Here is a 21,551-nt window from a genome sequence, read left to right on the forward strand (position 1 = left end):
AATCATGGGAGGAAGTTTGAAAAAGACAGAAATTTTAACTAGAGCAAGTGTGGATCGGTATAATATCAGCCACATGTCTGCAGTTTAGTGTCAACACAACTTTCACATCAGAAATATCAGAACTAAACTAAAACATGGCGTCTTACCTCAATATCTGTAGTTTGCAGAGAGGAGTCTGTAGAAAACCACAGAGCTCCTTGACCCCAGCATCTTTCAGGTTGTTCTGACTCAGGTCCAGTTCTGACAGATGGGAGGGGTTGAACTTCCAAGCTGACACCAGAGAAGTACAGCTGATGTCTGTCAAACTGCAGAGCCTCAATCTGAATAAAGAATAAAACATGTGAGCTTAACCCCTCCTTGAACCGCCACCTTAACATGGTGGAGGGGTTTGAGTGCTTGAATGATCCTAGAGGATAAGTTGTCTGGGGCTTAAATGCCCCTGGTAGAGTCTCCCATGGCAAACAGTCTCTGGGTGACGGTCAGACAAAGAACGGTTTAAGACACCTTCATGAGGAACATACAATCTCGTCGGAGAGTGCCTGGTGGCCGGGTTGCTCCTCGCGGGACCTAGCCGGGCCAATCCCGAACCTGAGATGTGAGGCCATCCCCCAGTGGGCTAACCACCTGCAGGGGGAACCACGAGGGACTAATGCAAAGAGGATTGGGCAGCGGATGAAGGTGGAGACCTCTGTAGCCCGATCTCCAGATGCTCCGGCTGGCTGTAGGGACATGGCATGTCACCTCGCTGGGGAGAAAGGAGCCTTAGGTTGTGCGGGAGGTCCAGAGATATCGACTAGAAATAGAAGCGCTCGCCTCCACGCACAGCGTGGGCTCTGGAACCCATCTCCTTGAGAAGGGCTGGACTGTCTTCTACTCTGGAGTGGCCCACGGGGAGTGGCGGTGGGTTTGGTTGTTGCCACCCAGCTCAGCTGTCTCGTGTTGCAGTTTACACCAGTGGATGAGAGGTATGCATCCCTGTGCCTTCGGGTTGGGGACAGGTCTTTGACTGTCGTTTCGGCCTACGGGCCGGGCGGTAGTGCAGGGCACCCAGCTTCTTGGCGGTCCCTCTCGGGGACACCATTATTCTGCTCGGGGACGTAATCCCCTGTGTAGGAAACGACAGTGAAACCTGGAGAGGCGTGATCGGGAAGAATGGCCTCCCAGATCTGAATCCCACTGATCACCACCGAGTGGTGAGTTGGATCCGCTGGAAGAGAAGAAAGCAGGACAAACTTGGCGGGCCTAAGCGCATAGTGAGGGTCTGGTTGGAACGTCTGGCAGAGCTCTCGGCCAGGGATGTATTCAACTCCCACCTCCTGGAAAGCTTTGACCAGATTCCGGGGGATGTTGGAGACATAGAGTACTGCCGGTGTGCACCACCGGGTGGCAGTAAGGGATGCTGTCAAGCTGAAGAAGGAGTCCTATCAGCTGTGGTTGGCTTGTGGGACTCCTGAGGTGGCTGGCGGGTACCGTGAGGCCAAGCGTGCTGCGGCCCAGGCTGTGGCAGAGGCAAAAACCCGTGCCTGGGAGGAGTTTGGTGAGGCCATGGAGACGGACTACCGGTTGGCCTCGAAGCAATTCTGGCAAACCGGCGCCTCAGGAGGGGGAAGCAGTGCTTCGCCAGCACTGTTCAAAGTGTGAGTGCGGAGCTGCAGACCTCGACAGGGGACAATATCAGGCGGTGGAAGGAGTATTTCGAGGATCTCCTCAATCCTGCCGTCACGCATTCCCTGATGGAAACAGAGGCTGGGGACTCGGGGTTAGACTCCTCTATCATCGCCCAGGCTGAAGTCACCAAGATGGTTAAAAAGCTCCGTGGTGGCAGGGCTTCAGAGGTGGATGAGATCCACCCTGAGTACCTCAAGTCTCTGGATGTTGTGGGGATGTCATGGTTGACATGCCTCTTCAACATTGCTTGGCAGTCGGGGACAGTGCCTCTGGACTGGCATACTGGGGTGGTGGTCCCCCTTCATAAGAAGGGTGACTGGAGGGTGTGTTCCAACTACAGAGGGATCACACTCCTCAGCCTCCCTGGTAAGGCCTACACCAGGGTATTGGAGAGGAGAGTCTGGCCGATAGTCGAACCTCGGCATCAGGAGGAGCAGCGTTTTTTTGTCCTGGCCGCAAAACACTGGACCAGCTCTACACCTTCTGCAGGGTACTCAAGTGTTAATGGGAGTTTGCCCAACCGGTCCACATGTGTTTTGTGGACCTGGAGAAGGCATTTGACTGTGTCCCTCGTGCTGCCCTGTAGGGGTGCACCAGGAATACAGAGTCAGGGGCCCTTTATTAGAGGCCATCCAGTCTCTGTACAAGCGGAGCAGGAGTTTGGTCCACATTGCCGGCACTAAGTCAGACCTGTTCCCAGTGCATGTTGGACTCCGTGCGGGCTGCCCTTTGTCAATGGTCCTGTTCATAATTTTCATTGACAGGACTGCAGGAGCTGCAGGAGGTGTCTGGGGAGAGGGACATATAGGTGTCTTTACTGAATCTGCTGCCCTCGCGGCCCGGTCCCGGATGAAGATGACAAGATGAGACGAAATGTGAGCTGAAGCCAACAGGATGCAGGTTAAAACAATCCGATAGAACCAGTTAAAGAGCTCTCATTAATATTAATGACAACATACTGCTGCTTCAATAAAGACCTGCTGACTTCAGCTCTTAAGCTCTGTCAGCTCCACCAGCAGCTCCATCAATACAAACTCAGGTTCTGCAGCCAAATTATTTAAGTTTCACAGAAAACAAACAAGTCAAGATTAATTTTGGGGGAAATATGATAATGCAGATAAATTCAGCTATTTGAATTATTCCACAGCCATAAAAACATGATTTCATGGAGAACATGTCATGTAAAACTGACTTGGGAACAAGGGAATCATTCTCTGGATGAAAACCCAAACATACAGCTACTAACATTGTAGCTGATGGGCAGGGACACTAAAGCCTAACAATGCCTCCACCTTCCAGTCCAGATCATCCACACTTTCTGTAGATGTTACTGAGAGATGTAATAGAAGCATCGGGAGCTCGTAGCCTCGTACAGAGGAGGAGAACGGGAGCACCAAGTGTCCTCTCCAGGACCGAGTTTCTGGGATTCTTCCTGCGTTCCACACCGCTGCCTATGTTGGCTCAACATTATTAAATAATGCTGCTGGGAATGGGAGTGGGAATTTCCTGCATTATCAGCTCTAAATTCACTGGATTCTGGGACGTTCTGGATAATAGCTGCAACCCAACATTGAAATTTAGCTTATTGTTTTATGTTTTCTGCTCATTATTTAATAAATCATGGGAGGAAGTTTGAAAAAGAAAGAAACTTTAACTAGACCAAACCGGTGGAGAAGAAACCAGACTTTACCATGACGATCGTCAGTGTGGATCAGTATAATATCAGCCATATGTCTGCAATTTAGTGTCAACAGAACTTTCACATCAGAATTTTAAGAACTAAATTAAAACATGGTGTCTTACCTCAATATCTGTAGTTTGCAGAGAGGAGTTTGTAGAAAACCACAGAGCTCCTTCACTCCAGAATCTTTCAGGTTGTTCTGACTCAGGTCCAGTTCTGTCAGATGGGACGGGTTGGACTTCAGAGCTGAGACCAGAGAAGCACAGCTGTTCTCTGACAAACTGCACTCCTTCAATCTGAATAAAGAATAATACGTGAGCTGAAGCCGACAGGATGCAGGTTAAAACAGTCCAACAGAACCAGTTAAAGAGCTCTCATTAATATTAATGACAACATGCTGCTGCTTCAATAAAGACCCGCTGACTTCAGCTCTTAAACTCTGTCAGCTCCACCAGCCGCTCCATCAATACAAACTCAGGTTCTGCAGCCAAATTATTCAAGTTTCATAGAAAACAAACAAGTCAGGAGGAATTTTGGAGCAAATATGAACAAATGTAGATTAATGCAGATAAATTCAACTATTTGAATTATTCCACAGCCATAAAAACATGATGTCATGGAGAATATTTCAAGTAAAACTGACTTGAAGAGCTGAAACACACAGAACCTGAACCTGGTACAGAGACATGTTGTGTTTGAGTATTTTAGTCAGTAAAATTATTCCAGAGCTTCTAAAAGTGTTGAAGCATCAATCAGTGATTATATATTTGTTAATGTCAGACAGATTCCAGGAGCTGAAATTCACTTTTTTAAATTGGGTTGAATCTTCTCTGACCTGCTTCACATGAGGGGGATTTATACACACTGAGGGTCCGAATGCTGTCCTGTTCTGACCTTATATCAGGGGGTCCAACTCAGTTACACAGAGGGACACAATTAAACACTGGCTCCAAGTCCAGGGACAAACTCAGGAAAATATTTACTAGAATAGAAGATATGAACTTTGTTTTTCAGCTGAATTCTATCAAATTATTCACAGAAATATGAACTGAACTGTTTTAAAGTCATCCTGGAGAAAATGTAGAAAAACTGATCTGATGAAGGTTTAAAGAGATTAAAAACATTAAAATAAATGAACCATCAGCATTTTACATGTCTTCTATCTTCCTCTTTTTAAGCAGTTTTTCTTCTTATATCTAATAAAACCATTTGACCACAGATCATTAAAACTAAGGAAACATTCGCTGGATAAAAACCCAAACATACAGCTACTAACATTGTAGCTGATGGGCAGGGACACTAAAGCCTAACAATGCCTCCACCTTCCAGTCCAGATCATCCACCCTCTCTGTAGATGTTACTGAGAGATGCAACAGCAGCACCGAGAGCTCATAGCCTCGTACAGAGGAGGAGAACGGGAGCACCAAGTGTCCTCTCCACAACTGAAGTCTTAGAGAGTTTCTGGGATTCTCCCTGCGTTCCTCACCGCTGCCTATGTTGGCACAACATTATTAAATAATGCTGCTGGGAATGGTAGTGGGAATGTCCTGCATTATCAGCTCTAAATTCACTGGATTCTGGAACATTGTGGATAATAGCTGCAACCCCACACTGAAATTTAGCTTATTGTTTCATGTTTTCTGCTTTTATTTCATTAATAATGGAAGTTTGAAAAACATAGAAACTTTAACTAGACCAAACTGTTGGAGAATAAACCAGACTTTACCGTGAAGATCCTCAGTGTGGATGAGTATAATATCAGCCATATGTCTGCAGTTTAGTGTCAACACAACTTTCACATCAGAAATATCAGAACTAAACTAAAACATGGTGTCTTACGTCAATATCTGTAGTTGGCAGAGAGGAGTCTGTAGAAAACCACAGAGCTCCTTCACTCCATAATCTCTCAAGTTGTTCCACCTCAGGTCCAGTTCTGTCAGATGGGAGGGGTTGGACTTCAGAGCTGAGCCCATAGAGGCACAGCTGATCTCTGACAAACTGCACTCCTTCAATCTTAATAAGGAATAAAACATGTGAGTTGAAGCCAACAGGATGCAAGTTACAACAGTCCAACAGAACCAGTTAAAGAGCTCTCATTAATATTAATGACAACATGCTGCTGCTTCAATAAAGACCTGCTGACTTCAGCTCTTAAACTCTGTCAGCTCCACCAGCAGCTCCATCAATACAAACTCAGGTTCTGCAGCCAAATTATTCAGGTTTCACAGAAAACAAACAATTCAAGAGGAATGTTGGAGGAAATATGAACAAATGTAGATTTATGCAGATAAATTCAACTATTTGAATTATTCCACAGTCATAATAGCTGAATAGGACTGAATAGCCGCAACCCCACAATGAAATTCAACTCATTGTTTCATGTTTTCTGCTTTTTCTTTAATAAATCATGGGAGGAAGTTTGAAAAATAAATAAACTTTAACCAGACCAAACCACTGGAGAAGAAACCAGACTTTACCATGAAGATCCTCAGTGTGGATCAGTATAATATCAGCCATATGTCTGCAGTTTATTGTCAACACAACTTTCACATCAGAAATATCAGAACTAAACTAAAACATGGTGTCTTACCTCAATATCTGTAGTTTGCAGAGAGGAGTCTGTAGAAAACCACAGAGCTCTTTCACTCCAGAATCTTTCAGGTCTTTGTTCCAGCTCAGGTCCAGTTCTGTTAGATGGGAAGGGTTGGACTTCAGAGCTGAGACCAGAGAAGCACAGCTGTTCTCTGACAAACTGCAGAAGCTCAGTCTGAATAAAGAATAAAACATCTGAGCTGAAGCCAACAGGATGCAGGTTAAAACAATCCAACAGAACCAGTTAAAGAACTCTCACAAATATTAATGACAACATGCTGCTGCTTCAATAAAGACCTGCTGACTTCATCTCTTAAACTCTGTCAGCTCCATCAATACAAACTCAGGTTCTGCAGCCAAATTATTCAAGTTTCACAGAAAATAAACAAGTCAGGAGGAATTTTGGGGCAAATATGAACAAATGTAGATTAATGCAGATAAAGTCAACTATTTGAATTATTTCACAGCCATAAAAACATGATGTCATGGAGAATATTTCATGTGCAACTGACTTAGGAGCTGAAAGACAGGGGGAGGTCGGAGGGGGGTCCAACTCAGTTACACAGAGGGATATAATTAAACACTGGCTCCAAGTCCAGGGACAAATCCAGGAAATATTTTACTAGAACAGATGATATGAACTTGTCAGCTGAATTTAATCATAATAATTCACAGAAATATGAACTGAACTGCTCTTAAGTCAACTGCAAAGTGTAGCTATTTATGAAAACTACTCACAAGGAGGTGATGAGCGGCTGAGATCTCGAGAGAGTTGTGCGTAAGTGATATGGCGGTATACTAGTAAACAAACACTTCAAAACTCAGGTAAAACAAGCCAATAAATTCTAGCCAAACGAAGGAACATGTAAAATACTAACCACTGTCTCATATTTTCCCAATAAAACAAACTGGACGAGGAAACCCTGGACAGCCTGGAGAGCTACGTGGATGAATGTTTTAATAAGATTGTAATGAGCAAGCCACAAAAATCTCCACCCATGGCCTCACCAACATCGAAACACCCCCTTTCTCAGTGCTCGGCCAGCACCTCCACTATAGCTCCAGAGAAAAGCAATGCTGATGTCCTGGACTCTATCGACAAGAAGCTAACCAGCCTGGATTCTCATCTGGCCCTGGTGGAAGTTCTCCACAGGGAATTTTAAGCTCTGAGGGTATTTCTGGAGTTCAGCCAGGAAAAACTAGCTTCGCTGACAGCTGAGAACCAAACGTTGAGGGATAGCATGAAAACAATTGACGACGGAATGACGCAGCTGTCCAGAGATTAAAAAAAATCAAGGAGAATATCCTTCTCCACTTTTCTGGGTCTTTTCCTGTTAAAACCAGGAAAAGACCCAGTATTTCCTACTAGCTACCGTCCCATATCCGTTATTAACGATGATCTCAAAATAATCTGTAAAGCCCTAGTCAAAAGGAAAAGAGAAGGTAAACCCTCCCATAATATCTCCAGACCAAACTGGTTTTATGCAAGGGAGGCATTCATCCACAAATTCACACAGATTACTTTATTTAATAGACTATTCCTACAGTAAAAAATTTAGATTAATATATTATCTCTAGATGCAGAAAAAGCATTTGATAGAGTCTATTGGAAATTCGTTTGCAGCCTTGACTAAATTTGGTTTTGCAAACTCTTTCATTAACTGGTTAAAAATATTATAGTTCCCCAGCAGGATATATCAGGACAAATAACCAAACATCTTCCAGCTTGTGTCTTCATTGGGGGACTAGGCAGGGATGCCCACTTTCCCCCTCATTATTTGCAATTTTTATTGAACCACCAGCGGTAGCAATCAGGCAAACTAAAGATATTAAAGGCATAAAATGCATCAATATTGAACATAAAATCAGTCTTTATGCAGATGATGTATTACCTTTTTCTCCAGCATTCGCAAACCTCTGTCTTTCAGGTAATTGGATTGATAAATTATTTCTCAAGAATTTGGGATTATTCTGACTTGGTTAAAATCGACCAATTATTTCAATTAATAATGTTTTCCACAATTCTCTTAATGCACCACTACAGTCAGAGTGCAGGGTTTCTGCAATAAAAACTAAGGTCTTACCAAAAATCAATTACTTATTCTGTTTTGTTTCCTCTTTGTGGATGTGGGGTCACCGGCATTTGAATTGGGCGAGCGGCGATCGCGGAGTTGAACTTGTTAATGTGTTTCGCTGGGATATCATTGCAGCGGCAGCAATGTGGTGTGTTTGTGTGGTTGCAGGGGGCATGATCGGGGATGCCGGCCCCGGGTGCTTGCCCCTGGCCATGGACCTCTTGCCGGGTGATTTGTCCCCTCTTGATGTGGGGTCGGGGATTCCGTTGTGGGCACAGTGCTCAGTGGTGTCTGCCCTGTTGTGCCTGTGGGCGGAGGCTGGGGTAACATTGCACGAGGGCCTTACATTGCCGTTGCAGCGAGGTGTGTGGTGGGGGGCAGGAGCAGGGCTGTGTTTGGAGCTTGAGCTGTGTAGGTGTATCTTCGTCGGGTTTTCAGGGATGGAGCTCACCTGTAGGGGTGTCCCCCTGTGGGGAGGGGATTCATGGTGATTGAGTTCGGGGTCATGTGTTTTATATCTGTGTCCTGGTCTGGGGTGGCCCTGTGGGAAAATTCCTGTTGGCGTTCATGAAAGGTGGGGGGCTCATGGGGTTGGGATAAGAATTCATTGGGGGGTTGGGATTTTTTCATCCTGTGGCGGCTCTGGTTGGCAAGCTCGTTTGGACCTGGTAGAGCCCTCTTTGGTACATGTCCCCATATCCGGATGGGGATGGGGGTTGTTGAGGACTGGGATCAGGGTGGGGGGCCTGGGTCTGGGTAGTGGTCGCTTGGGTTCGGCACTATGCTGGGCTGGTGCTGAGGCGGTCTGCCTGTCTCCTGCCCCGGAGGGAAGGGGAACACCTCCTGGTTCTGGGGGCTGGTTGCCCCTCTGTGGTATCGGCACCTGGACCTAGAAGTATAGAGTATGTATGGGGAGTTTGAGTGAGTGTACGACGTCCATTGTTGTTTGTCTTTACGTTGGGTGCGTGGGTGTGAGTGGTTTTTGGTGTACGTATGAGGGTGGGAATGTGTGATTGTGACCGTGTGTGCCAGTTTTTGTATCAGGTTAGGTCTTGGGCTGCTCCCTATCCTGAATCCATTTAGGCTCCTCATCAAATGTGGGGCCTATTTCCTCCCCGTCACACTCCCTGCTGGTGGCTGGTTTCTCTGCCTGCTGGTGTACTTGTGGTTCTTGGTGTCCGGGGCTCGGTGCTTTGGTCTGTGCCAGCTCACTCCCGGTGGCTGCTTGCCGGGGCCTGGGCCCCTTGGCTCTGTCGGGCCTCTGCTTGGGGAGCGATGTGTCTTGGGGTCTCGGGTCTCTGGGTCCATTGCTGGACCTGCTCTGGGGTAGATGACTGCCAGCGGAGCCTGTGGGCTTGTTGCTGCAGCTCCCTGGGGCTTCTGCACTGTGGCAGCTGGGTGGTTCTCCTGGTACTCTCCCCTGCTCTCCTCTGGGAGGCTTGTGGTAGTCCTGGCAATAGTTCTCCTGGGGTTCCTGTGCTCCGGGGAGGCCTTTGGAGGTCTATGGCTCGAATCTCCTCTGTGTCTGTTTCAGGTCCAGGAGGGCAGGTCTGTGGCTCCTCACACTCGCTATTGCATATTTGTTTAGAGAAACCTTGTATACACATGTCCGCTCACACTCAAACCCACAGGTCTATAGATTCAGGTGTCATAAATGGTCTATGTTGAGCCACAGTTACCACTAAATACATCTTGCATTCATTAGTGCACTTTTGGTAACAATGCTGTTAATACAGGTCCTTCTCAAAATATTAGCATATTGTGATAAAGTTAACTATTTTCCATAATGTAATGATGAAAATTTAACATTCATATATTTTAGATTCATTGCACACTAACTGAAATATTTCAGGTCTTTTAATGTCTTAATACGGATGATTTTGGCATACAGCTCATGAAAACCCAAAATTCCTATCTCACAAAATTAGCATATTTCATCTGACCAATAAAAGAAAAGTGTTTTTAATACAAAAAACGTCAACCTTCAAATAATCATGTACAGTTATGCACTCAATACTTGGTCGGGAATTCTTTTGCAGAAATGACTGCTTCAATGCGGCGTGGCATGGGGGCAATCAGCCTGTGGCACTGCTGAGGTCTTATGGAGGCCCAGGATGCTTCGATAGCGGCCTTTAGCTCATCCAGAGTGTTGGGTCTTGAGTCTCTCAACGTTCTCTTCACAATATCCCACAGATTCTCTATGGGGTTCAGGTCAGGAGAGTTGGCAGGCCAATTGAGCACAGTGATACCATGGTCAGTAAACCATTTACCAGTGGTTTTGGTTCTGTGAGCAGGTGCCAGGTCGTGCTGAAAAATGAAATCTTCATCTCCATAAAGCTTTTCAGCAGATGGAAGCATGAAGTGCTCCAAAATCTCCTGATAGCTGGCTGCATTGACCCTGCCCTTGATAAAACACAGTGGACCAACACCAGCAGCTGACATGGCACCCCAGACCATCACTGACTGTGGGTACTTGACACCGGACTTCTGGCATTTCCTTCTCCCCAGTCTTCCTCCAGACTCTGGCACCTTGATTTCCGAATGACATGCAGAATTTGCTTTGATCCGAAAAAAGTACTTTGGACCACTGAGCAACAGTCCAGTGCTGCTTCTCTGTAGCCCAGGTCAGGCGCTTCTGCCGTTGTTTCTGGTTCAAAAGTGGCTTGACCTGGGGAATGCGGCACCTGTAGCCCATTTCCTGCACACGCCTGTGCACGGTGGCTCTGGATGTTTCTACTCCAGACTCAGTCCACTGCTTCCGCAGGTCCCCCAGGGTCTGGAATCGGCCCTTCTCCACAATCTTCCTCAGGGTCCGGTCACCTCTTCTTGTTGTGCAGCGTTTTCTGCCACACTTTTTCCTTCCCACAGACTTCCCACTGGGGTGCCTTGATACAGCACTCTGGGAACAGCCTATTCGTTCAGAAATTTCTTTCTGTGTCTTACCCTCTTGCTTGAGGGTGTCAATAGTGGCCTTCTGGACAGCAGTCAGGTCGGCAGTCTTACCCATGATTGAGGTTTTGAGTGATGAACCAGGCTGGGAGTTTTAAAGGCCTCAGGAATCTTTTGCAGGTGTTTAGAGTTAACTCGTTGATTCAGATGATTAGGTTCATAGCTCGTTTAGAGACCCTTTTAATGATATGCTAATTTTGTGAGATAGGAATTTTGGGTTTTCATGAGCTGTATGCCACAATCATCCGTATTAAGACAATAAAAGACCTGAAATATTTCAGTTAGTGTGCAATGAATCTAAAATATATGAATGTTAAATTTTCATCATTACATTATGGAAAATAATGAACTTTATCACAATATGTTAATATTTTGAGAAGGACCTGTATATATGTTTACGCAGGTCTAGAAGCGAGCAGAGCGTTATCTTGTATTCTCTTCATCCTTCTTTTTCTCCTCCATTATTTTCTCCTTCTCATCCTTTCTCCTTTTTGCACCACCTCTCTCTCTTTCGTGCTTCTTATTTTTTCCTTTGTATCTCTGTGTCTGTAACAATTGAAAAAATCCCAGAGCAGTTTCTAATAGGTTTTCTATTATAAACATCAAGCAGAGCATTAAAGTGTTAGCTGTAATGCTCAAGTTGTGAAATTGAATCTGTTGGGCTTCTTCTTGGCACTCAGACAACAATTCTGAGTGCTTCCTTGACCACAGGCCATTAAAACTAAGGAAACATTCTGTGGATGAAAACCCAAACATACAGCTACTAACATTGTAGCTGATGGGCACGGACACTAAAGCCTAACAATGCCTCCACCTTCCAGTCCAGATCATCCACCCTCTCTGTAGATGTTACTGAGAGATGCAACAGCAGCACCGGGAGCTCGTAGCCTCATACAGAGGAGGAGATCGGGAGCACCAAGTGTCCTCTCCAGGACTGAAGTCTTAGAGAGTTTCTGGGATTCTTCCTGCGTTCCACACCGCTGCCCATGTTGGCTCAACATTATTAAATAATGCTGCTGGGAATGGAAGTGGGAATTTCCTGCATTATCAGCTCTAAATTCACTGGATTCTGGGAAGTTCTGGATAATAGCTGCAACCCAACATTAAAATTTAGCTTATTGTTTCATGTTTTCTTCTCATTATTTAATAAATCAGGGAATGAAGTTTGAAAAAGAAAGAAACTTTAACTAGACCAAACCAGTGGAGAAGAAACCAGACTTTACCATGAAGATCCTCAGTGTGGATCAGTATAATATCAGCCATATGTCTGCAGTTTAGTGTCAACACAACTTTCACATCAGAAATATCAGAACTAAACTAAAACATGGTATCTTACCTCAATATCTGTAGTTTGCAGAGAGGAGTCTGTAGAAAACCAAAGAGCTCCTCCACTCCAGCATCTTTCAGGTTGTAGTTCTGACTCAGGTCCAGTTCTGACAGATGGGAGGGGTTGGACTTCAGAGCTGAGACCAAAGAAGCACAGCTGATCGCTGTCAAACTGCAGCTCCTTAATCTGGACAAAGAATAAAACATGTAAGCTGAAATATTAATAAATAAATAATAAAATGTAGAAAATTAATTTCACTGAATGTAAAAGTCTCAGAAACATGATGAACTGATGTCTAATATCCAATCCAGTAAAACTGATTTAAAGAGTTAAAAGAAGCAGCTGTTAGAATATTTCAGTTGGCCTTCAGTGGTTCTGTCGTGGACCTTCTACTGAGAGGAACTGAGGGATTTATCTGAAGGATCAACAGCTGCAATAATTACACTTCACTCATTTCTGAACACATGAATACATGACTGAAAACAGAACTGGTTCTACCTGTTCTCTTGTTAGACAAGATGCTGCATCACATCCAGAACCAATTTGATATCAATGTTATCACCAAAGAAACAAGAATAAATTTACAACAAACATCAGATTTCTTCTTCCAACCATCCAAGTTGAGATTTAACTGGAAGTCAACAGTTCAGAGAACGATGTTATTTTTCATTTATTACGTTTCAAACAAGGAAACTGGTATAAAGTTGATTTTCTTACATCCTATTAAAAATTTATGTATTTTAATTATAATGTGAGCTTTCCAAACATATAATTAAAATTGTTACTTCTTTCATAAACCTTTTTGGATGTACTGCCATCTTTCCACACCTTCACTCCACTTATGAAGAAACTACACTATATTGCCAAAATCAATGGGTCCCACAACCAGAGCAATGGGTTCTGGTGTTCCAACCACTTCCAGGGCTGCAGGTGTATAAAATTTGGTGTGGAGAAACCTGACTGGCCTGCAGAATCCTGAACTCAACCTTCTTGAAAACCTTTGGGATGAATTATATTGGAGGCTACAATTAAGTTGCTATTGCTGGTAACAGTCGGTCCATCAACAACCTGGATCTTCTAGATTAAGAAGAGGATGTTGTCAAAGGTAATGTACATGCATAAGCAGACTGACAAATACTTTTTGCAATATAGTGTATTTTCATTTGGCCTGCTAAAAATATTGAATAAAACTACCCAGCCTGTTGTTCTCCACATCATGTAAACCATTAGTTCAGTCTTTACTATTAACTCTTAGGGGTCCATGGACATGTATACAAATCGATTTTTCATCTGTTTAAGGATGATGTAGCAGCAAGACTCCGCCTCCATGGGTCTCAGTTTCATACTTGTTGTCGTACTTGTCATCTTCCGCTTTATCCAGGACCGGGGTCACGAGGGCAGCAGACTCAGCAGAGATGCCTAGACGTCCCTCTCCCCAGACACCTCCTCCTGCTCCTCCAGGGGGAGCCCAAGGCGTTCCCAGGCCAGCCGAGAAACATAGTCCCTCCAGCATGTCCTGGGCCATCCCCTGGGCCTCCTCCCGGTGGGATGTGCCTGGAACACCTCCCGAGGAAGGCGTCCTGGAGGCATTCGATATAGATGCCCAAGCCACCTCAACTGGCTCCTCTCAAAGTGGAGGAGCAGCAGCTCTACTCCGAGCTCGCACGTAATGTTGAAGATGCGTGTCAATCACGACAGCCCTACAACATCCAGAGACTTGAGTTACTCAGGGCGGATCTCATCCACCCCACCTTGCCGCCACATGAGCTTTTTAACCTCCTCGGTGACTTCAGCCTGGGTGATGTAAGAGGAGTCTAACCCCGAGTCCCCAGCCTCTGTTTCCACCAGGGAATGCGTGATGGCAGGATTGAAGAGATCCTCGAAGTACTCACAGCCGCCTGTAAACAATGTTGGCGAAGCACTGCTTCCCCCTCCTGAGGTGCCGGACGGTTTGCCAGAATCGCTTCGAGGTCAACCGGTAGTCCTTCTCCATGGCCTCACTGAACTCCTCCTAGGCCCGGGTAGTTGTCTCTGCCACAGCCCGGGCCACGGTGTGCTTGGCCTCACAGTACCTGCATCAGGAGTTCCACAAGCCAACCACATCCAATAGGACTCCTTCTTCAGCTTGACAGCATCCCTTACTGCTGGTGTCCAACAGCGAGTTCGGGGATTGCTGCCACGACAGGCACCGCAGACCTTACGGCTGCAGCTACGGGCAGCAGCATCGACAATAGATGCGGAGAACATGGTCTACTCGGACTTCATGTCTCCAACATCTCCCGGAATCTTGTCAAAGTTCTCCCAGAGGTGGGAGTTGAATACATCCCTGGCTGAGGGCTCTGCCAGACGCTCTTCAAGACACGCTCATGAGAACTACACGATTGAGGCACATGACGTCGCCCGGTAAGGCAGAGCCGGGGTGCCACCTTGGAACCAGGCCTGGGGCCGGGACCCACCAGAGAGCACCTGGTGGCTGGGTGTCTCCTCGCGGGACCCGGCAAGGCCACGCCCGACGGAGAGACATGAGGCCATCTCCCAGTGGTTCCACCACCTGCTGGGGGAACCGTGAGGGACCATTGGAAAGAGGATTGGGCGGCAGATGAAGGTGGAGACCTCGGCAGCCTGATCCCTGGGTGCTTAGGCTGGCTCTAGGGACGTGGAATGTCACCTCGCTGGGGGCAAAGGAGAATGAGCTTGTGCGGCAGGTTGAGAGATATTGGAAAGAAATAGTCGGTGCTCAACTCCACGCACAGCGTGGGCTCTGGAACCCATCTCCTGAAGAGGGGCTGGACTCTCTTCTACTCTGGATTGGCCCACAAGGAGAGGCAGCGGGCTGGGGTGGGTTTACTTGTTGCCCCCTAGCTCATCCGTCTCATGTTGGGGTTCACCCCAGTGGATGAGAGGGTCGCATCCCTGCGCATTCGGGTTGGGGACAGGTCTCCAACTGTCATTTTAAAGCTGAGCCTTGGATGGTGATTGGCTGAAGAGTAAATGCGGATTCGATGCTGACTGGCTGGAGCGGGGATGCATGGTGGAGTCATTGGATGGAACAGAGGAGGGGGTGAGTCTTCCAGATTGAATTTTTGTCAAAACTCCATCACTGCCTACTGGAAAATAAAGAAATCACCCACCATGGAAGTGACATGCCTGTGATGTGCTCTTGTGTTTAGTGGTGGAAAGAAACTGTTTCTTGGAGAGGCAGAAATTATTTGTATTTTGTTGTGACCTCTGAGCCATTTGTAAATAACTGTAAAAAGTTGTATAACCACTGATAAAGGAATTGCCAGTATTATAATTGATTTGGCACAAATATATGGCATTTTGTTTTGACCCTTGATGTTTTGTAAGTAGCTTTAAATAGTTGTACACAGCAGCAACCTCACATGTGAAGCCAAAGGGCTGAATAGGCAACGTCTGCTTTTCCTGCAGGTCCAAAGTTTAGCTCCAGGTCCACTCTATACATTAACAGCTCTTAGTTCCCATAACTAATTTCCTTCTCACATTGAGACTATCTATCTATCTATCTATCTATCTATCTATCTATCTATCTATCTATCTATCTATCTATCTATCTATCTATCTATCTATCTATCTATCTATCTATCTATCTATCTATCTATCTATCTATCTATCTATCTATCTATCATGCTGCGTCCAAGCCAGGATAAAAGCTCGGATATCTGAGCATCACCAGATATACTCGGCTACTGGAAATGCAGTAATTTTAACTTGACCCAGTAGCCCAATAACAACTATATTAAAAACATGCACTTACATTAACGTTACTGGATTCTAAAAATGTTATTTTTTGGACTGTGCTGTTGAAATAAACTAATTTAAATAGGTAAGTTCTTCCTTTTCTGGAACAATAAAAAACTCCCTGAAAGTAACGAGAGCAGCAGCGCCATCTTAACAAGCAGTGGTCTGGAGTTGGCTTTTAATTATTTGGACTGAAAAATAAGAATAGCTGTAAATAAGCTGGGAATTGTTAAATAAAACCCTTACATTGTTCCTGGTAGGTTATAGTTCTGGGCTCTAAAACAAAAATCGTGATAATACAGCCTGCAGAGGTGTTCAATGTCTCATTTTCTCTCTAATAACTCAAGGTATGCTGAGCTACTGACTGAATAACTATTTTTGTTTAAATACAAAGAGACAAATACAGGTGGTGCATTTTTAAATATTTTTTCGATTATCATTTTTAACGGTTTTTTTAAAGTTCAAACATGCCTTGTAAAAACAAATGTCTGAAACAAACAATGAAGGAGTTGCTTGAAGCAGTCACAGGTATTGGACCCAGTTGGATTAGAAAGAGAACAACAGGTAAGAACAGCAATACTAAGATTTTATATAGTCAACATAAAGCTGTTTGGTAGTGAACTTATTTTGAATTTTAAGAGTTATTAATAATAAGATGTACTGTAGTCAATTGTAGATTAATTGATAGATCAGATGAGATGGAGATAGAAATAACAAGAGACAGCAGTCAACACAGGGAGGATGAGACAATGAGGACAAAGAGACAATAGAATGGGAAGAAAGAAAGAAGAGGGAAAGAAGAAAATGTATATCAGTAATCACAAAACACAAGCACACACAAATAGAAGAGAGTTAACCCTTTAGTTTGGTGATATGTCAGCAGTGTCAACAGGCTTTGTTTTCTATTGGTGACATATAACACTAAGGTAAAATGTGTCAACAGCTTATTTTCGTTTTATTGTCTGCAGTTCATGTTAACGTTTGATGTAACTGTACTTTTCTGAATGGACCATCTTTACCTCCACTGTAAGTACAGAACATCCAGTCTGCTTTATTTATTATTAAGACCTTTATTACAGAACACTAAAAGCTTGTAATGTACCCCTCTGTTTATATTTTTAACAGTGTAATTTAAATACGTTCAGAGATGTACGGATTAAACGAGTATTTTTTGTTCTGGGATGGATTTGCAGCAGGTTTTTGAGGTGATCAGTAAGGAAATGCATTAATTAGAAAAGTGGTTTGATATAAACAAATGATCATTAATTGTAGATAAAAATAAAGTTTTGCTATTTGAAAAATATAATAAAAATATTGAAATAATTATATGTATTGATAATGTAAGTATTGAAAGGGTAAAAGAAATCATGAAGTTACACCATAAAATCTGCTGGAAACCAAACATCAAATATGTTCGCGGGAAGTTGGCTCGGAGCCCGGCTATCCTGTGGAAAACTAAGAACACCCTCAATCAGAAATCTCTTTAAACATTGTATTGTACATTATTTTTACCATAGTTGAGTTGCTGTGTAGAAGTGTGGGGGAAACGCCTACAAAAGTAATATCCAAACAATACAGAAAAAGGCAATTAAATTAATTAATCAAGTAGGTTACAAAGACCACACAAAAGAACTTTTTACAAGAAGCTATGACATTTGCAGACTTGGTTCAATTTAAAGCAGAACAAATAATATTCAAAGTGAGAAATAAATAATTGACTTTAAAAAAAAGGAAATTGTTTCTCTAAGAGGGAGACTGAATTTAAACATCCATGATGTTAGAACAACTTTTAAAAGTACGTTCACTTCTATAGCGGAACCTAAACACTTGAAAAGACTAACAGTCTTAAAACAACAAATGAACATAAACTAGTTCAAAAGAAAATATAAAGTACACATTCTAAATACATATAAGGATGGAGAGCAGCAGTTAAAACTGGGACAGTAAAGGAAAGATTTAAAAATATAAATTAGTCCTTTGTTTTCTTTTGTTTTCCTTTATCTATTTAAAATACATTTTGGATAAACATAATTTATTGATTTTTTTTATTGAAAGAAATTGTGTTCAGGTATCTTCTGTCTCTTGTAAAAGAAAAAGTGTTGTCCTGTTTTTATTGTTTTATTTACTTCATTCTCATTGGGGTTTTTTTTCCATGAAGAATAATGTATAAAGTAAGTTACTTATGAAAGGAATGGGGTAGGGTCAAATAAGTTTATTCTTCTGCCTATCTCCTTTTAAACAAATGGTCATGTAAATATGTATCATGGTGTACAGTTGTGAACATTTAATAATATTAATATAATGTTTCTTGGAGGAGTGAGAAAAAAAAAGAAAAAAGGAATTGTAATGATATTTATATTTATTAAGAAATATTAATTAAAATGTATTAAATGAGCACCAGCAGCTTAAGAAACAACTGCTCCACAACTTTAGCTGTGATGGAGTTTGTGCAACATGTTGCTGCTGCAGCTGACCAGAAACTTCATACAGTGGGTGTGTTCATTGATTTACGTAAGGCAATCGACACTATTGATCATGTACGACTGCTGGGAAAATGTGAACAATACAGCTTACAGCGGATCACGCATCAGTGGTTAAAGAGCTGTTTATGTAATAGATTACAATATGTACAAATTAATGATACAAAATCCCCCAAGGGTCAGTTTTGGGACCTAACTTATTTTAACTTTATTTAAATGATATTTTTACAGAATCCACTGTGCTGAAAATCACCATGTTTGCTGATGATACAAACCTTTCTTGTTCTGGAAAGAATATGGACAGATTAATGCAATTAGTAGAAAATGAATTAGCTGTGTTAAATTTATGATATATTCTGGTAAAATAATCTCCAGTAATGCAAAGTTACATATAAATTGAGTTGAACTTGAAAGAGTTTATGAGACCAATTGTTTAGGTATAATTGGACAAAGCCCCACACAGAATATCTCAGAAATAAAATAGCTTTATGTTGCTCACATTGTTTTAAATAAAAGATTTATTAAATGTAAAATGCTTGTATCATTTAATCCTCTCTGATTATACACTATTTGTCATAATGTTCAGAAATATAGGGAAATGCGAATAAAACAAATGTTGACATATTGATTAGGTTACAAAAAAAAAGTTATGTAACGGACTGTAAATTATTCTAATGAAATGTGTAAATTGTTTAAACTACATTTCCAAATTGTGTAGATTGTTTATAGATGTTTGTCTGTTTTGATTAACACTGTGTTGATTGTTTATAAATATTTTGTTAGGATGTAGTGGCAGTTTTCTATGAGTAGTTTTTTTGTTTATTTTGTACTTCAAGGGATGCCATAGGGTGTTTTTTGAACCACCCTTTAAATAAAGGAGAGGAGGATCAGACAACGTTTGTTGCAGTGAGGACACAGGCCTCCACTGATAATATTGGGTCAGATCTGATCATTAGAACCAAGATGGAGGAACTCTAAATCAGCACTAAAGGTTCTTATGAGCTTCCTGATGAAGCATCATTATTCTCACAGAGACGTGGCTCCAAGAGACTCTGACATATTAGAATAAATAATTAATTAAAATAAGTATGAAAGTATAAGCGAATAATTTTATTTGGATTAATAGAGAAAACTAACCTCAGGATCTTCAGTTTACAGATTGAACTCTCCAGTATCGCCAACAGATGCTTCAATCCAGAATCTCCAAAGGTTCTTCCTCCACAGATCTCACTGATGTCCAGTTCAGTCAGGTGGGGGTTGGACTCCAGAGCTGAGGCCACAACTTCACATTCAGTTTCTGAGAGTTTACAGCCAACAAGTCTGTAATAAGAGAAAAAAATAAATCAGTCCTAATAAAATCAGACAATCTGTGATAAACAGACTAAAACATGACGACAGTGATGTCATCTTCAGATGAACATCTGCTTTTCACATCTGTTTCCTGTGTTTGACACGACACAGATAAACTCTTCAGTTTATGGTAGTTCATGGTTCTGGTCATGGTTCTACTGCAGACCTGCTGTGTCTGCTTTTGTTCAAAGCTCCATTTAACCTCAGTGATTGAGACAAACAGAGAAGCTGAGGCTCAGGCTTCATGTTCACAGATCAACATTGAAAGTTTTTGCAGCAGCCATATTGGCTGCCTGTTAGCAGACCTCCTTGTTTCTTGCTGAGCTCTGACTGCTGTCTGCTGTAGGATCAATCTGGAGACACCGAAGGTATTCACGAAAAATGACTTTAAACAACATTGTTTTCATTAGAAGATGAAGGAACGTATTAAATCAATGGAGTTAATATCCCAACAGTCATATGTTGTAGCAGATGGTGAAGATCAAACATCAACCAAGTATTATCAAATATTTTCCTGAGGAAACTTAGGACTTTCAGCTGCAGTCAGATGTTCCATATCTTCTATCAGTCTGTGAAGGAAAGCTCAGTTTTCTCTGCAGCATCAGAGACTCAAAGGAACTGCAGAAACTGAAGAGGCTGAGCTGAATGAAGGAAGCTACTGGTGATCATAGAGAGAAGAATTAACTGCTCAGTGGTCTGATTCAGGTCAGACTGAGTCACAAATTTAGAGACCTAGACTTGATGAAATAACAGAACACTTGGGACTTGACTTGGACTTGACCCATTTGGCTTCAAAATACTTGATATCTCTCTCAAAACAGGAAGTGTGTTCTAAATTAACTGTGCAGAGCATGACGTCCAGCCTGCTGTGGACCTCTGGTATCTCTGTGTTTGTTTAGACAATATATGCTCCATAGGTTGCTGCAGCAGATATAATCATCATAATTATAACAATCACTATCATTAAAAATAGTAGTAGTCGTAGTATGTTATATATGAACATAGTCTGCTGGATTTTATGCTTTTAACAAAGTAGAAAGAGGACAGTGATCAAACTGCTTCAGGTAAATGATTACTGATAAATACTGATGCTAAATACCACACAGGGATTTCACTGTAATCATGTTTATGTTTTATATTAATGTTAATGATAAAGTAATGTTTGTGCACAATAAACTTAACTTGAGCCACAGTTGCATGATGGTGTTTAATGAATTAGCATCAGGTCCATTTATAAACTTTTTTTCTCAGCATTCTTTACTACAGATATGCAGAAACTTCAGCCCCAATAATGTTAAATATAAATGAGGACCAAGTTAGAAGAAAGTATTTTTGTTCCAGAAATGAGGCTGACTGCAACATTAGGACCTTATTGTTGTCATACAGTCACTGACTGCATATTTGTCCAGTTTTTGATGCAGCTTTTCTGCACCACCCTTTCTCTTTTGGCTCTCCTTTCTGCATCCTCCGTCTTTAATGTCTTCCCCTGCACTGATGAGATGCAACCAAGAGGAGCTCAGAAGACAGGAAATGGAGGGAGGAAACTAGGCAGCGGTAAAAAGGGTGGGTTAAGAGATGTGATTGGGCTAACCCAGTGTCAGAAAATGATCAAACCAGACATTTATGGGCTGATTGGTTAAGATAAAAAAAAAAGTATTTTCCCAAAAGTG

General features: G+C 42.7%; 2 protein-coding genes across 6 annotated transcripts in view; both read right to left on the reverse strand.

The window, feature by feature from the left end:
* LOC124857900 (NLR family CARD domain-containing protein 3-like) overlaps window positions 1-21,551 on the reverse strand; it is a 213,069-nt gene that overhangs the window by 27,386 nt on the left and 164,132 nt on the right. The gene's annotated exons all lie outside the window — the stretch shown is intronic.
* Window positions 1-21,551, reverse strand: part of LOC124858135 (NACHT, LRR and PYD domains-containing protein 12-like) — a 106,589-nt gene that overhangs the window by 8,604 nt on the left and 76,434 nt on the right. For 2 of the 5 annotated variants that reach the window (XM_047349977.1, XM_047349976.1), the window contains exons 5-10: window positions 19,669-19,851; window positions 12,302-12,478; window positions 5,940-6,116; window positions 5,189-5,362; window positions 3,472-3,645; window positions 147-320 (exon numbers count right to left, since the gene is read on the reverse strand). In XM_047349977.1, the coding sequence (XP_047205933.1) occupies window positions 147-320; window positions 3,472-3,645; window positions 5,189-5,362; window positions 5,940-6,116; window positions 12,302-12,478; window positions 19,669-19,851 (1,059 nt within the window). The remainder of the gene's footprint in view (window positions 1-146; window positions 321-3,471; window positions 3,646-5,188; window positions 5,363-5,939; window positions 6,117-12,301; window positions 12,479-19,668; window positions 19,852-21,551) is intronic. The other 3 variants (XM_047349978.1, XM_047349979.1, XM_047349980.1) reach the window with 3 other exon arrangements.

Source organism: Girardinichthys multiradiatus, chromosome 21 (assembly GCF_021462225.1).
Source record: "Girardinichthys multiradiatus isolate DD_20200921_A chromosome 21, DD_fGirMul_XY1, whole genome shotgun sequence".
NCBI lineage: Eukaryota > Metazoa > Chordata > Actinopteri > Cyprinodontiformes > Goodeidae > Girardinichthys > Girardinichthys multiradiatus.